General features: G+C 38.0%; 1 protein-coding gene and 1 long non-coding RNA gene across 3 annotated transcripts in view; one reads left to right on the plus strand and one right to left on the minus strand.

The window, feature by feature from the left end:
• The window catches only part of snrka (SNF related kinase a), an 80,355-nt gene extending 62,967 nt beyond the window's left edge, over positions 1 to 17,388 (minus strand). The window contains 2 exon segments of the mRNA NM_001193327.3: positions 4,583 to 5,299; positions 17,232 to 17,388. Of these exon segments, the coding sequence (NP_001180256.1) occupies positions 4,583 to 5,171 (589 nt within the window). The 5' untranslated portion in view covers positions 5,172 to 5,299; positions 17,232 to 17,388.
• Positions 1 to 18,719, plus strand: part of LOC147840126 (uncharacterized) — a 402,217-nt gene that overhangs the window by 16,115 nt on the left and 367,383 nt on the right. The gene's annotated exons all lie outside the window — the stretch shown is intronic.

Raw genomic sequence — 18,719 nt, forward strand, 5'->3', positions numbered from 1 at the left:
TCAAGTTGCAGTACAATAAAAATGTTCTACTTTTTTAGGCTAACTTTTAACGTATTACCGTCTGTGTAAATTGAATTAATGTAGATTTAACCTAAATGCCATTGCAAAATAAACGCTTTATTGTAGCACTTATTAGAGATTATTTGCTATTTAGTTGTCCACATTAAAAAATCCCTGATTTTTTGCTGAAGTGACTGCTGTAGAATACAATCCAATGATCAATTCAATTCTAGAAGGATAAACGTCAAGTCCAACCTAGATGATGATTTCTGAAGCACAGCGAAGAGGTTTTCTGAACTCTGTCATCTTAGCACAAAGAGAAGTCCTGATACTGAAAATATTTCCTTACAGATGTATTTAACAGCAACAATAAAAAAAAAAAGATCACTCCAAAATACACCCCGCTCAAGGGTCAGTCTTTGTTTTACAGAGGTGCGTCTTTTCCAGAAGCACAACGAAGAATTAAACCGGTTGCCCAGCCAAACTCTGAACAAATTATTATCGATTAGGAAACGAAACCAGAAATCACCTCAGCAGGGAACCCACCGGCATCAGAGCCTATTTGATCACACTGACAGTGTCAATAAAGAGTGTTTAATCAGGGCTCCAGCAGGGAAAGCTCGGCTCAAACAAAGAGCGGATTAACTGTGCCACCACCTGCCTGTATAAGGGCTGGAAATACAATTAACCAAAGACGATGTGTCCATGACTGCTGTGTTGTGACAGTTACCATTCAAATGTGTACAGAGATACAGAGACAACAAAGCTAAAGCAAAAGAGCTTTCTCCTCTAGAATAACACTGCACCATGGATGTAGAAATTAAAGCTTATTAGGACAAACGTACCTCTTATCCATAGATATAATGTACAGATGAAGTCAGAATTATTAGCCCACTTTTGATTTTGATTTTATATTTTAAATATTTCCCAAATGATGTTTGACAGAGCAATGAAATGTTCACAGCATGTCTGATAATATTTTTTCTTCTGGAGAAAGTCCTATTTGTTTTATTTCAGCTATAATAAAAGCAGTTATGAATTTTTTTAAAACCATTTTTGGGACAAAATTATTAGCCCCTTTAAGCTAATTTTTTTCCCCGATAATCTACAGAACAAACCATCATTATACAATAACTGGCCTAATTACCCTAACCTGCCTAGTTCACCTAATTAACCTAGTTAAGCATTTAAATGTCACTTTAAGCTGTATAGAAGTGTCTTGAAAAATATCTAGTAAAATATTATTTACTGTCATCATGACAAAGAGAAAATAAATCAGTTATTAGAAATACGTTTTTAAACTATTATGATTAGAAATGTGCTGAAACAATCTTCCCTCCATTAAACAGAAATTGGGGAAAAAATAAACAGTGGTGCTAATAATTCAAGGGGGCTAAAAATTCTGACTTCAACTGTATATGCAACATAATCAGATTTGCATTTCAAATTAAAGTCGAAACAAGCTATTGGCTGTTTTTGAGAATGAGGAGGAGCTACTCTATGTCTCACCCTGTCTTCCTGTTATGTCAAACGTTGAATAAAATTGTACATTACAAAGGTTCTTCTAGAGACTAGTAAACTATACCTAGAAACTACTGAGGCTTTTTTCCAGTATGTGCTAGATTGAAAACTACCTAAAATGGCATCATTTTGAAGAAAATATACATAGGTATTTGTTTTATTGCTCGGAAATGGTACACAGTGACTCAGCCTTTTTAAACTTTTATTTTTGCCATCAAACTAAGAACTAAAGAGAACTTCCTTGAGGTATACCGAGGCCTTAAGAGGGACATGGTTAATAATATTGTGGCTGAAGCAGTTAAACTGTCTTCATAGAAGGATCGCCACTCCAAATGGTCAGACTTTGAAGATTAAAAAAAAAAACTTATTTTTATTAATTGTTCACCTAAAGAATATTATGTAAATAGATCTACAGAAATCAATTTCATTTTCGTCATGCATTGTCCAGATGTTGGACTGAAGCTTTGCCTGCCTTAACATGCCTAGCACAACTACCACTTCTTACTCTTGGGAAGGTTACCCAACCTGCATCAACTTGCATGATTGTGTTCATTAACTCAAGGAGCTAACATGCAATGATGAAAGGAATTCCGCCAATGCACTTCAGTAATCCATAACCTAATGATCCAGAACTTGAAGCTCAAATAACAGTTGTTCTTCATAACTGAAGAGCAGAACCACAACTGCTAGTATCTCTGGTTAACAAGGGATTGTTCTGACACATTTCCTGATAATGAGGTTAAGCTATGTTTGACAGCTGTAGAAGATGCCTTACAGCAACAGATAATACTAGAAAATCAATATAGGAATCTATTAAATCAATTATGCTGCAGTTAAATCACTTGTTACACAGCAAATGTCTAGTAAAGTGGTAACAACACTCATAGTTTTTATGCAGTTTGAAGTCTGATGTTTGAAAAAAATATAAGGGGTCACTAACTTAATAGACTCTTTTACTTTGAGAACATATTTAAGCATTTTCCTAAATCTAACTTATGGCCCGTTTCCACTTAATGCTACAGTGTGGTACGGTTCAGAATGATTTTATGACCATTACCACTGTCAAAAGGTACCTAAAAGCAAACCGTACCGTACCACTTTTTGGATACCCTTTGCAAAGGCGAATGAAAACAAGGGAACCGCCATTTTTAAATACACAGCCAAGACATTATACCAAGTGTAGAATCTATTCTACTGCGACATCACAAATGACGTCAGAACATAATAATCGGTAATGAGTATTACTGAACTGATATCGAATTGTCCCCGTCTGCATCTCGGTGCACCGAAGAAATATTTAAATTTGACAACCCTAGTGAACAAACCGTTCAGCTTTACTTTAGACATTTCCTCGAGCGAAAATGATGTCGACTGAAACTTTCTGTCGTACACCACGCCCACCAAGAGTACCACTGGTCCCCGTTTAGCAGTGGAAACACAAGGCTGATAAATGTAACCTGTACTGAGCTGTATTGTACCATACTGTACCACTTAGTGGAAATGGGCCATTAAATAAGTCCTATAGTGACTAGGGCTGGGCGATATGACAATGATCTTAATATTTATTTTCCATTTTGAACTATAACAATATATTTTTCGATATATATTTATTTATAAATTGTTAGTTCTTCCAAATTAAAAAAAAAAAAAAAAAAGTACCCTAACTGTGACTGAAGCAACAAAAATTAGAGGATACATTAAATAGCACAACATATTTTTAACCGATAAATTTTCGGTGGCCGAAAATTTGGAACCTTTCTAACACTTTTCGAATCCTATTGTTGCAAATTTCTGCTATGTGATTGGCTCTTGGATCAACATAGAGTAAAAAGGTCTGGAGCTTATTGTTATTGACATAAATTTTATTAACACCATTTATTGGCCCAGCCTTAATGGTGACATTGCAAAAAATAAGATAACAACTTTTAATAACACAACAAGATAGCAATTTATTTTCATCGTTAGATACTTATCTCAATTTATTTCACCATGATTGTTTGACATTTTCAATAAACTGGGATCAGACCAAAATATTAACGAAAACAGATGAAAATCACAGAACTTAAATTACATTTACAATATTTACATGAGAAATGTTTTATTACCAATTTATTTTTATAATCAATTATAGTTAGTTAGCATAGTACGTTGAGCATTTAGCAAGTTTTTTACTGCAAAGTTTTGGATTAAGGCTGAATTATACTTCTGCGTCGAGTGATTGCCGTAATCTACGGCACATTCCTTGTCATGCATTTATACTTCTGCATGCTGTTTGTGTTGCTTTGCTATAACACTTCCGAAATGCTAGCTGGCAGTAGGTTATGTTTCTCGGTGTCTGGCTTTTTCGTTGGTGTTTTGTTTTTTATGATTGCTACCTTAATGTACAAGTTGCTGAAACTCGCTCATTCAGAGGCGGGAACCGGCAGACGTGCAACAACTTTAATTATAAGGTAAACACAAAACAAAAGTTTCCCTCTAGAGCTCCTTCACAGGAATAGACACTTGTAAAGACTCACTTTATCAGGCTCATGGCTCTCAGCACCGCCCACACATCACCGATACCAAGCCGACCAATCAGAGCTTGTGCTATGTGTCCTTGTGATGTGTAGTTACAGTTTTTGAGAATTACGTATCGGCGTAAGCCAGAGTAAGGGCTATGCAATACTTCAAAGGCTGCGTCGGACCATACACGTGTGCTTGACGCAGAAGTATAAACCTTTAGTTTATACCTTTAGTTTCAGTTACCAATAATAATCCAAATACAACTTATTTTTGAGTGTAGAATACTGTTTTCTTAACTCCCCACAAACTATGTGCCACAAAACATGATTGACACTGTTTACTTGTGAATGTACCACAAATAATCTTGCACTACTTGCTTTTACAACCTTAAAATACCTATTCTTGCAAACAAAACTACTTGCCAGATAATATAATTCATTGTAATGCTGAACCAGTTTTGAGAAACTAACAGGAAATACACAGTACTTAATAAACGCCTCAGGCATACTGAATATTTGTAATGTACTTTGGAGTGTGAATGAATTACACACACACTTACCCACAGCAGGTGCATCGTACTCATCTCCCAGCAAGATCTCAGGGGCAGAATAAGCCAACGAGCCACAGCTGGTGGTCAGCTTCTTTCCTGGCTGGAACTTATTACTGAAGCCGAAGTCGGTGAGCTTGACCAGGCCCTGTTTCTCAAAGAACACCACATTCTCTGGCTTTAGGTCGCGATGAACCACGTGTAAGCGGTGACAGTATGAGATGGCGTGCACAATCTGCGCAAAATATTTCTTGGCCAGTTCTTCGTTCAGTCCCTCTTCGTGCTTCATGATGTAATCGAACATGTCGCCACCATCGCCGAGCTCTAAGATCAGGTAGAGTTTGGTCTGTGTGTCGATGACCTCATAGAGCCGGACGATGTTGGGATGTTGGACCAGTTTCATACAGCGGACTTCCTGGAAGAGGTGACCGGTCGCGACCGTGTCAAGCTTGGTCTTGTCTATTACCTTGACTGCCACTTTTTCACCGGTGAAGACATGACGTGCTAGTTTGACGACGGCGAAATGCCCGCGGCCCAATGTCTTGTCCAGGTCATACAGTCCGGCGATCTTCCCGTCATACCCGCGCTTGATTCCTGCCATGATTGCTGGTCCTCCGGTGGGATGGAGGGGGAGTGGCCCCTGGGGGAGGGGCGGGGCTTAAACTGGAGGAAAAATCCAGCTCACTTCAGCACATTGGCTGGTAATTGCAATCCCATGATGGCAGGTTTCTGTCAGAGAGAGACCAGAACACAATTAGTTATTAGAACCATTAATAGGTATTTCAATTTTTAAATTTGTAATCTTCACATTGAAGTCCTTTATCACATCAAGCTCTGTATTTGCCAAGAGTTTGTCCAGGGACATTAAAAATTAAAGAATTAGTCCACATAAAACTGCAGCACAACACAAATTCAGATATTTTAAGATGATATCCATGAACTCTCTTAGAATGTTATCACACTTTGTACAGTTACAAAGCACGCTTGTCCCCCCTCCCGTCTTCCCCGACGGCCTGCAGTCATATTACATTCGGGCCTGGGCATGCTCACGTCATCAATGATGCGCTGTTCAGTAAGCGCTTTCGCTCAGCACAGTGGAGATTTCTTTAGTTAAATTGTTTTAGTCATTTGGGATGCGGTGACACGCAGTCAAATATTTCGCCGAACATATCCACCACTTTTGACGCTTATAAACAATCATAAAGTCCTTGTGCTGCAGGAGTTAGGAGGTTTGCTGAAGGTGCGCAGCTTTCGTGCCTAGTGAGGGGTTTGCATCTTCAATAACCTACGATAGTTTGCATTTATTGAACAGTAAGAATGATTAATAAATCCATATGAAACAGTCCCTTAACAGTCACGTCTCGCTTTCAGTTTTGGGCTCTGGTGCATTTTGCACTCACATACAAGCGTACCGCGCCAAAGCCCAAGTGAACCGCGCCTGAGCCCGATTCATAGCACTCACACTTCTCAAACGATTCGGGAAATGGGCCTGGGCACGGTTCGGATAGCATAGTGTGAGTAGGCCCTTCATATACAACAGTGGTCGTCAACACGTCGATCGTGACTCTACAGCAGGGGTTTCAAACTCAAACTGGTGAGGGGCCATTTTAGTGACTGGCAATTCATAGCAGGGCCATTTTAACATTTAAGCACCAGAAAAAAAGTGTAAACCTGATATAATTGATGCATCAGGACAACAGACATGATGTTTGTATTTCAAGCATTAGCTGTCACTGGTGATAATGCAAATGTGCACATTTATCGTGTCACACATTAGCTGCTGAAATATATCTGTGGTTGTTGTGTGTATGGCCGAGCGTTGTGTGAAGGGGGATATATCGAATATTGAAGGGGGAGTTTAAATTGATATGAAAATACTACAAATAATAGGCATAATAATTATCATTCTGTTCCAACCAATTGCATTATCCCAGTAGCGCAAGAAGAGCAGAAAGCAGTTTGGGTAACTTAAAATATCTTTACTGGCAATTGTTCTCAATGTCCTTATTTTTTATAAAACTACGAGAGGGGACAAGTATGTATGTAGTCACAATTACTTTAACAAGTTCAAATTCAATCAGCAGTACAATTCTACTAATGTGTATGTTTTTATGCAAATCTTAATAATCATGAGGAGAAGTTATTGAATGAGACTATTTGAATCAAATATTCGCAAAATTTTCATATTTGTTACACCACCAGCATAACGTGTAAACCATGAAGAAGTGTTTGTACAACAAAATACAGATGGTATTAAACTGATAATAAAACAACGCTTGAATATTTACAAAAATAGAGCTTTAGTAAAAATAGAGAACTTGCGAACATATATTTTAACGTTTAAATCAGCCACAGAACAAAACGAATGTGTGTTACTCTCGGACCGCAAACTGAGAGAAAATAATGTAAAAATTAATCTGAGTGCAGGACTTTAAATGATGACTATGTGGCGGGTGAAAACCACAAGTAACTAGACGCGACGGCAAAACAATAATAGTGGTTAAAAAACATATGTTTTGGCGGGGCCGAATCTTGTTCATTTTTGACGTCAGTCGCGGGCCATAGGGAGGAGGAGGGCGGGTAGTTTGAGACCCCTGCTCTACAGGTATCGGAAGGTAAGAGGAAGAAACTAGATCCCGGTACAAAAGGTTTTTTTTTAGATTCTCCGTGTTCAATTTTCTTTTTTAAATACAGTATATTGTGCCGTCAAACTGATGAATAAAGCAATACCAAACTCGTAGCAGTTGAGATATGGCTGTATATCGTCACTGGTGGGACACTAAAGGCTGATTTATACTTCTGCATCGAGTGATTGGCGTGACCCATGGCACATTCTTTGCGCATAGCTCTGCATTTATACTTCTGTTCTGCACGCTGTTTGTATTGCTCTGCAATAACACTCCAAAACGCTAGCTGGCGGTTGGTTTTTATGTTCCTCTGTGTCGAGTTTCTTTGCAGGTTTTTTGTTTTTTTCTACATGCTATAAGTAGCTCAAACTTGGTCATTTAGAGGCGGGAACCGGCGGATGTGCAACAACTTTAATCATGAGGTAAACACAAAACAAAAGTTTCCATCTGCATCTCCTTCACGGGACTCAACACTTGTAAACACTCGCGGCTCTCAGCAACGGCCACGCTCGTAACCAAGAGGAACAATAACAGAGTTTGCACTACGCATCATTGTGACATGTAGTTACATGAGTGCCTTAATATACGTTTAAAACCCCCTGAAGAATGTAACAGGGTTCAACGCTAAGGACATTTTCTACTGGCCCGACTGGACCAGCAGTTCAGATTTTTACTTGCCCTGCCAAAATTTTTACTGGCCCCACCAAAATAAATAAATAAATAAATAAATAGCTATTTTTTAGCCATATATTTTAAATAAAGTGTCAAAAATATTGTCTTTGAATCTAGAATTTAAATATTTTTAAAATGTTAAAATATTTAGCAGTAAAATACAGCAGTATGGAAAATGTGCAGGTATTTTATTGGCAAACAAAAAGTGGCTGACTTAAAAGTGATGAAAAACTATGCAAAGCATCACTTCATTTTTTTCGTTGTGTTGTACCCATGTAAATATCTTTTCCCACAACGTTGGAAACAGACGTTTTCTTTTAGCCTCATAATTTGATGTTGCCGTCTCTCCACTGTTCTGGTTTTTACCAGGTTGTGAAAAAAAATAACGTGCTGCTCACAACAACCAATCAGATAAAAGGAACCAAAAAGCAATATGGTGTTTATGACTTTACAGAAAACGTAGCATTCTGAGACTTAAAAGCACAAATTGTTTCTCGATTCTAAGACTGTATTTGTACTCAATTGACAAATAGTAGCAGACAAATTAAAATTGAATGACAAGACAGTACTGGCCTGATCGGGCCAGTAACGATTCTCTCTACTGTCCTGAACATCTCTCATGCTGGCCCGGGGCCATCGGGCAGTCCTTATTGTTGAGCCCTGAATGTATATTTATTGCTTCTTCAGTTATATAAAAGCTCAAACATACAGTTAACGCAATCTTAATCAAGCGTTTCAGATTTAAAATGAGCTTTCTATTCTAGTTTCAGTAATACGGGATTCTCATGCTCGTATGGCCATAACAGCTATATATCAGAAATATTTCCATCATCCCAGGCTATAGAGAGAGGTTGCACCGCCACAGGCTTCAACGAGGACCATCATAGATTTGTATTGATTTCTTCTTGTTAGTGAAAAAATAAATGCCACGAGTATGGCTTGTAAGCCTGTGCTCCAGAGGAGACGCTGCCTCCTAAAAGGGCTGATTCAATTTTAGTGGCATTAACCTCAGGCCAGTGTTAGAGATGACTACCATGACTTTCACATGTTCGTAGCATATTTATAAACCATTTCTCCAAAGAAAAAAAAAATTGTATATGATACAGTATACACTGTATAATATATATATATATATATATATATATATATATATATATATATATATATATATATATATATATATATATATATATATATATTAGTTAAACGATTAAAAATATTATTTTATATATTTATAGTTGGCTGCAGGGGCCGATTGAATGCGATTTTGTGTTAAAAGGGGCATCTTTTGAATGGTTTACAAATAGTTTACTACATTCATAAATATTCCTAGCAAATCTAATAAATGTTGGAGACATAATCACTACATAAACGAGCTAAATCGCATTTCAGCAGCGCTTATTTAAGAGCGCACAAGAAGATCTGCGCTTGATCCGCCTATATTTGGGGGCGTGCGAGAGGTTTTGTGCATAAGCAGAGGAAATCGTTGTGCAAGCAAAGAGTACTACACTTAAATACGATCTTGACTTGTAATACTGCGTTTATGACATTTCTCTATTTGTCGTTGAAATAACGCCATAGGTAGTTAGATTTGTGTAAAAGGTCTGCCACCACAGCTGCTAGAGGAAACATTGAAGATGTAGGAGACTAGTGCTCACTGTTTCAAGTTATACAGAGCTGTATGAATTTACAAATCTTGAATATTCACAATATTATTTATCATTAATTAATCAACCTTATAATTCCAAGGTGACGATATGTTTGAGAATTAACAATAATAATAATAGGCTACTCATATTAACCTTTATTTTACATCTAAAAAATTATGAGAAAGAATCGAGATCTTGATTTAAAGCAAAAAAAATAGTGATTCACATTTTAGCCAGAATTCGCCCTAATACAGAGTGTCAATTTAAAAATGAGACGAGTAGTTTTTTCTAAGTTAGGGTGTACTGAGGCATGCCGAGGATAACTCTCACAGTACCTGTAGACTTTGAGTTGCACATTATGAATTACTAAAAACAATTATAGTTCAGCTAAAAATATTTTATCTTAATTCATTAACATTCTGAATGGCTTGAGGGTAAATAACTTAACAGCCACTTTTAATTCTTAGATGAACTATCCTTTTAGTTGGTCACATTTCTTTAGAATTGGGTGTAACACAAAATTTCCTTTTGTTAACACCAGAATAGCACAAATGAACACAACAGGAAGCAGTGTTCATAGGCAAATGAAGTTCACATTTTAATGTGTTGTTTGGGCATTATTTATTTAACTCTTAAATAGCGGACACTCATACTTAAGTCAAATGCCTCACATGCTAATAGTTTGCTGTGGATGTAAACAAGCAATTCCAAACTTACACCAAGTAAAATTAGGCTGTTTATAAGTTATCATTTGTACATTCCAAAAGAGAGTTTATGCATCAATGGCATAAAAGAATAATTTTTGGTTCCCCAGAAGAATTAAAAACACACACACTTTTCTTAAGATCTTTCGTGGCATCTATTCAATCAATCAAGCCTTTATCAATCGATCAAAGATTTAACAAGGTACTAGAAATATTCCTCAGAGATTTTGGTCCATATTGACAAAATAGCATCACGCAGTTGCTGTGGATTTGTTGGCTGCACATCTATGATGCAAATCTTCCATTCGACAAAATTCCAAAGTAGAGCTGCAACAACGAATAAATTAAAAACGATTAAAATCAATTACTAAAAGCAATAGCAAGAAATTGATTCGTCATGTCACGCGACGCAGAGACGTTTGATTATTAAAAAAATTTTAAGTTGTGCACGGAGCGAAGTGAATCCACTCTGCCTCTCTCGCGGACCGATGCCAGCAGAGTTCAGTGCCTCATAGACAGGACAAAGCAGAAAAACGAGCAGAGGTAATATTAGATAAAAGATACATGGCCAAGGCAGAGAAATCTGTGTGACCCTAGTCATTCAAGCTGTGGGAGCATTTCACACTAAATAAACAAAAGAAGCATGACATGAAAAATTCAAACTGAGCTTTGTCGCGATAGCTGGCGCTGAGCCAGATAAAGACTTGTCGTTTTATCACAATTATGCAGTGTTTTTAACCACCCAATGCTTATTTTATGTTTTAGACATGTAAATACTAAGTGTGTCACGATTTCGATTTTAAATCAAATTTGATCGAAATTCATGCTCAATTTTGATTATTGAATCAAAAAATGGAATCGTCGATGCTGCCACGCCCCCATGTCATGACAGCTTGGCTTGCCAAGCAGAAAAAAAGGTTGTTGAAGTGATTTTTGAACTGCAGAGGCAGGAGACCTGTCGACATAACTTAAACCCTCTCCTCTTTCAATGAAGTCGCCGGTGTGAAGTGTTTCGGATTTCCAATGAGTTATGTTGACAACTTTCGTGTTGTCAACAAAAAAACCAAAAAACAAAACACAGTTTGCAAGCTCTGCTTTGTAATTATTAGGGTTGGGCTGTTAGACGAATGCAGGCATTGCGATCTTCCGCCCCGCCCCCGTTGCACATCCGCTCGCGAAAAATACACACTCAGGCCCTGTTTACACTAATAGGTCTTAGTTTTTAAATGTCATTTTATATATTCACGAGTCCCGCGGAAAAAGTGATTGACAGGTGGCAATTATGTGTGTAACTTATTATCCATTAACTGTATGATTTATGATTTTGTCTCATTTTTCTTGTTTTAAACCGAACATCGAATCGAACCATGACTTTAGAATCGAAAATGTAATTGAATCAAGGATTTGGAGGATCGTGACACCCTTAATATTTTGGCTACACATTTACGAATTTCACAAACTTTTGCAATGATTAAGTTGAGCAAATCATGAGGGAATTGTTTTTTGTGATGACTTCTGGATTCATGGAGACATCTAAACCTAAGTATGAGAATCAGCAGTATGCTAGCCCTGGCAAACAACATTAATTTGCCTGCAAGGTCCATTAATTTTCCATAGTGCTTTTATAGTACGCAAATAATGGCTTGGTTCATTAACAATGAACACTACAGGCCACTACGCCAGCTTTTGTTCAACCAAAAGAAATGGCCTTCCCTTTTCATAAAAAAACAGCTTGTTGTGGCTTAAGAGGAGCGATTGCTCGAGGATTTGGGCCATTGTTCAGCCCCTTCCACTAGTAATTATGTTGTCATCATAAACAGCTGATTATTACTGATATTAACACCAAAGCCCACACTGAAGTGGTGAGAATTTCCATGGATAATATTAGTATGCATTCAACAAATCTGGACTTCTTCCAAACAACAGGGCCCAGATGCTCCAAACCCAGTTGTACACAACCCAAGTGGGAAATTAGCGCAAACAGCATTTCAGATTTTAGCTTTGCCTATTGAGCGGCCTACAGCAAAGCTTAAATAAATCACGTCCCAGTTGTAATGCCCAATACTGGCTGACGACCAATTACTGTGCAGTCATAATGGATTCAAATGACCCCAGCTGCACAACCAACCCCTATCTTGAAGGCTCCAAACGCTGAAATCAGAACATATTTACAATCCTTTTACAACTACACGCCAACAGCTCCACCTTTTTTTTTTTTTAGAGAATTCCTGATACATCAGCATATGAGCTAACAATCTGCAAGTCAATGACTCTTAATTGCCTGGAATGTACTGTAACTGTTGTGCAATACTACACAGTATAATTACTCAGGTAAGGTCATGGTTCAACCAGGAGCATCTTATATTCTAAAAATATTTAGATTTGTTTATAGAAAATTAAAGAAAACATTTGTACACAACATTGACATTTGTGACACTAATTTGCATGTTTAAAATAGATACGTATCTGCACGTTACTTTGACTTTAACAATCCTTTCATTTAGTGTACAGTAGAGCTGCACGATTCTGGCTAAAATGAGAATCGCGATTTTTTTTGCTTAAAATAAAGATCACGATTTTCTCACGATTCTGTAGATGTAAAATAAAGGTATGATAAAAACAAACATATGGCACAACATCGATAATAATAATATGTGTAGGTCTAGTGGTGTCTATAAATAATTCTATTCTACTTATAATAATTCTGATGTTGAATTATTATGTTTGAGATATATGGTTGCAATCTGTCATATTAGACAATTTAATTCACTGGTAAAATCAGACATTTGCCATTATCAGATTAGATTCAACAATATATAGGCTAGAGTAGTTATACTGACATTGTAAACATTTATTTTCATGCACAACTGTGGGTTCGCAATGAAAGAAAAAAAACATACCAAATGCTTGCCGTAATCATAACTCTAAAATGCGATATGATCATTTAAACGAAGTGCTCACTTTCGGTTTCATTCTGACTGCTAAGTACTTGTACATACTTCGCGCGCGGCTCCCAAACGATCACTCTGTGACACAAACTAAATATTATTTCCAACTGTATTACCTGTTACTCGCAACATATGCAGATTCTGTTCACTAAAGTAGGCGCGCGCGTCTATCATTAAGCACGCCCTCTCTGTGATAACAGCTAACAGTCAGCAGCTCATGTCACGTGTAATTTCCCGATCGCGAAAACATCATTGTTAAGAAAAAAAAAACATTTTTAGGTGAATTATGCCTTATAAATACATCATGTGACTCATTCAACATCATTTGAAGGTGTCAATGTCACTGAGCAACGTGTGTGAAACAATGAAAAGACTTGTGCAGCCGCCTTTTCTTCTCTCCTGAACTTGAAAATATGATTGGCAGAATCGTAGAAATGCTAGATTAAGATCGTCTAGGGGTCGAATCAAGATTGCAATCTTTTAACGATTAATTGTGCAGCTCTAGTGTACAGTATTTTACATTTACATTTTCCTTTTTTTTTTTTTTTAAATAATCAAACCTTCTAAAAGTTCAGAAAATTCTAATGGGATTTTAACACACAGTCATCTCTAGAGTTTACAGAGAATGATCTGAAAAAGAGAAAATATACAGTGAGCCAACTTCAGTGGGTGCAAATGCCTTGTTGATGACAGAGGTCAGAGGAGAATGGCCAAACTGGTTCCAGCTGATAAAAAGGCAACAGTAATTCAAATAACCACTTGTTACAACTGAAGTATGCAGAAGAGAGTCAAACCCTGAGGCAGATGGGCTACAGCAGCAGAAGACCACACCGGGTGCCATTCCTGTTATTAAGAACAGGAAACTGAGGCTACAATTCGCACAGGCTCACCAAAATTGGACAATAGAAGATTGGAAAAACATTGCCTGGTCTGATTAGTCTCGATTTGTGCTGCGACATTTGGATGGTAGGGTCAGAATTTGGCATCAACAACATTAAAGCATGGATCCAATGGTTTGTATGCCTTGTATCAATGGTTCAGGCTGAAGCCTGGTTTATACTCGGCGCGTTTGCTAGTTCGCTTGAGTACGTACAATGAATGTGACGTCATCGATGTGTTTGCGGAGATTCACTTTGGGTGCTCGCGACATGATTTCAGCTGGCGGAGAGCATGATTTTTTTTTTGAGACTTTAGTCTAAAACGCACGACCAATAATTCTTGGCTAGAAATTGCAACAGCAGTGGAAAAGGAGGAAAGTTGTTGTAAAAAAAAAGATTGGAAAAACTTGAGGAATAAGTTTGTTACAACCAAAAAAAAAGAGGCAATGGCAAAAATGGAGACCAGGGTGGTTTTAATAAACAATTAAAGAACATGTTTTTCCACCATTCATAAGGTTAACACAGATGTATATATTACATTTTTAAACTTAAAACATGTAATAGATACAAAACTGAAATGTAGTGCCACAATATCTCTTTGATATCTGGAAATATTTGAACCTATCGGTTTACAATATACTGATGCCTGTTTTTCTAGGCTTTATTGGTAATAATGTTGGACCATTATTGCGTTATTAGCATATCAGTAGAGGACAAACTAGCCAAACAGTAATGTGTGAATTGTTGAGTGGGTTAAACAAAAAAGGCAGTATTTTTTAGAAAGTGTCGTTTTTTTTTTTTGCTTTTATTCTTTACCATAATAAAAAATATATTTGTAGAGTAGCCCATGTTCTGTTATTAATAACATTTTAAAAAACTTTAATAGGTAGAACTGTCCGAGATATGAACAAAAGCAAGTAATGCATCAAAGTTTGATTTTAAAAAAATCATGAATAGTTATAAAAATCTTTATAATCATTAAATTAATCTATAAAAATAATACACAACTTGAACGATATTAATGATATTACAGAGTTTCGGAAACTTCCTACTTTTCTGTTTATCCGCTCTACTTTACAGTGGGTTTTTTGTTTTAAAGAATATCACAACGGCAAACACGTCAAGTATAAAAGCCTCGTCCGTTTTGTGAAATGTGCATGCAGCCAGCGGAGGTGCGCGATGAGGCACTAGGTATACATCCAGCTTGATGGTGGTGGTGTAATGGTGTGGGGGAGTTTCTTTGCACACTTTGGGCCCATTAGTACCAATTGACCATTGTGCCAACGCCACCACAACCTACTCAAGTATTGTTGCTGACCATGTCCATCCCTTTCACACGACAGTGTACCCATCTTCTGATGGTTACTTCCAGCAGGATAACACACCAAGTCATAAAGCGCAAATAATCTCAGACTGGTGTCTTGAACATGACAATGAGTTCACTTTACTCAAATGGCCTCCACAGTCAGATATCAATACAATAGAGCACCTTTGGGATGTGCTGGAATGAGAGATTCACATCATGGATGTGCAGCCGAAAATCTGCGGCAACTGTGTGATGCTATCATGTCAATATGGAGCAAAATCTCAGAAAAACATTTCCAGCACTTTGTGGAATCTATGCCACGGAGGATTAAGGCAGTTCTGAAAGCAAAAGGGGGTCCAACCAGGTACTAACAAAGTGGCTGGTGAGATCAGCTTAGCAGTGTCTTTGATTTTGTGTCCTGAAAATCAATGTAATGTAGACCAACAATGACTGAATGATCCAGAATTCGTTCCCCCAAAATCCCTTTTGTAGCATATTCGATCCTTGACTTGGAAGGTTTCGTAAATATTCACATTAAATTATTACCAACACATTTATTCATATGTCTGCTTTTTTATCTTTAAATGGTGTACAACATTTCATTTTTTCTCCAAATCATGCTAGCAATTTAGAGGCCTTGCATGTTTCAAATTCAGTACAGGGTTACAGGGATAGTTCACCCATAAAATGTAAATTTACTCCCAAACAGGTTTAGAAACCACCGGAGGGTGTTTCTTCCTCACAAAGTCAGTTAAGAAAATGTTATGACCAAGAAATACTATGGAAGTCAGTGGTTACAGCTCTTACATTTCTTTCTTTTTTAACCTTCTTTGTGTTCGTCAGAAGAAAGAAACTCAAACAGGTTTGTGACAAGTGAATGAGTAAATGATGACAGTTTTCAGTTTTGAGTGAGCTGTCCCTTTAAGGCATGTGTCGCTGTTTTAAACCACTAAGTTAGTCCAAAAGTTATGGTTATTACTCATATAAACAGTACAATCAAATGGCCAGCAGTCATGGGCCCAGGTTTACCTTCTAGGTTGCGTAACAACAAGATTACAGTACAGCAGGCTGAAGGAACGTGCTCCACACCTTACACATTCCACTGTGACATGAGATATATTGATCAAGTCTACAGTACTACAACTGAACCTGATCTCCTGAACTCTACTTGCCTCTGCAATTAAGTCCGAAAGGACTGATGAACAATTAATGCTCTAAGTGAAGACTTTAAGGCACCAAATCCAGCAAATATCAGCGTTTTAGTGTCCATAACACCATTAGACTAAAACGAAACCTGCAAACACAGACAAGCAGTAATGTGATCACAACAAATGAATATAACCTTTAATGCTGAGAGCTTCAAACCACAGTTACCAAGATACACACTCAACAACATCAGTCTTCTTGATGGGATGCAATTAGGAATGTACATCCTAAAACAAAACAGACTAGTTAACGTCCACCATCACGAAACAATTTCCTAGCGTCGATGCTAACAAATCTACATGTACAAAGAGAGGAAAAGCATCCATGTTTGGTGATGTGCACATCATGTGAAAGCAAACCTCATATGCCCATGCATGCCAGGCCTGATCTGGCCCATAAGCTCCTTACGAGCTCCATGCATCCATAGAGGAAGGGGATATAAATAATAGCTAACTGGCTACACGCTCCTGACACAGTCGGTGATGACCACACATACGCTGAAACCAGGCCGATCCAGCATCGTTTGCTCCCACCGATCATGCATACAGCTGTCAAAAACACAACCGCATTAATGGATGCTGTGTAGCCCACGGTAATATTGTCCTAAACAGATGCTAACCGGCTAACCGTGTTAGCATTCTAACGCACTATCACACAAAGCTTTGACTTACCGCTCGCTCTGGCGAACATTAAAACCACTTGAAATTCCCAAATGTTCAGGCGGCTGTGGAGCCGAAGACGGCAATGGTAAGACCCGGCTGATTGTGAGTCCAGCCCCGTGTGTGTGTGCGTGTGTGTGTGAGGTTTAGTACTGATCAGTGTGTGTGTATGTGTGGAGAGACTGCTGGTGGAAGTGCGACTCTCAGCGCTTCTCGCTCTCCGCCCTGAAAACCCGTGAACTGCACAGAAGCGTTGGATGAGACACATTGCGCTGAGCTGCACTGACAAAATACCACCAACAGGTGGTGCGACGTGGCCAAGCCCGTGTTTTCGCAATTTTCCAGGGTGCAAATTTCTCCTTCATGTTAAAACGACGTTAGGAGTCTGTGTTTCATTTCCAAACATAGTATTTAGTATATTTAAACAATGCTGCAAATGAAGAGAATGAGAATTGTTACATTGCAATGCATTCTGGGAATTTTGGATGAGGGAACCTGGATCCCATTTATTTTTATGGTATCTATACACTGAATTGCAGTAAACTGTAAGCGCTGACATTTCAAATAAAGCAGAAAGTCGTATATGAAAAGGATTACAGACATTACAAATAAGCCTGTTCATTAATTTAATATGTTACCGGCAGCTAGCTCTCTGCAACTCTTACATGGTCACCCACTGAGCTAAGCAGGGCTGCGCCTGGTCAGTACCTGCAGGGGAGACCACATGGGAAAGCTAGGTTGCTGCTGGAAGTGGTGTTAGTGAGGCTGGCAGGGTCTGCGGTCTGTGTGGGTCCTAATGCCCCAGTATAGTGATGGGGACTCTATTGACCTTATTCTCCGCAGACGAGCGGGCGCTGCCATTTGAATCTTTTTGGAACGAGACTTCCGGTCTCATTCACTTCCATTAATTTTTAGACATTAAAAACTGCTCGTTTCGCTGTTTGATCTTGCAAACTGATATTTCCTTGTTATATTATTCTACTTGGTCTGTATAGTCATGCAAACATTTGTTTGTAGAGCAAGTAGTTTGACCGTTTTTTGCCGTTTATTATTCCTTGTCATTTCTCCCATAGGCGACTGAAACGGAAGTTCTAAGACAATCGCGAAAACAGGCGCACTTTCGCATTTTAGAATAAGGTCAATACTCTATCCGCTTGTTAAGTGTGACGTCACGCGAAGCGGCTTCCGGGTCCAAGCGCTCTATTCAACTGAATGGGGAGACTCATGAAATTGTAATAATAAACGTTTACAAAGCGATTTAATGCTTTCGAAAATCACGATCGCAGTATATATGTCCATGCCTAATATCCGATGGCCAGAAAGTGATACATGTTTTATAAATTGTAAAATTTTGGTATTTGTTATGCAGCAAGCCCAGAGATTGTTGTGTACACTATGACTTTATGTAAAATTAACTTTAATTTGTGATAGGAATAAAACGTGATCATAAACGAATGATTTCTCCACTCAAATGAATGGCGGCTTGGACCCGGAAACAGT

Source organism: Danio rerio, chromosome 16, assembly GCF_052040795.2.
Source record: "Danio rerio strain M-AB ecotype USA chromosome 16, GRCz13ab, whole genome shotgun sequence".
NCBI classification, from domain to species: domain Eukaryota; kingdom Metazoa; phylum Chordata; class Actinopteri; order Cypriniformes; family Danionidae; genus Danio; species Danio rerio.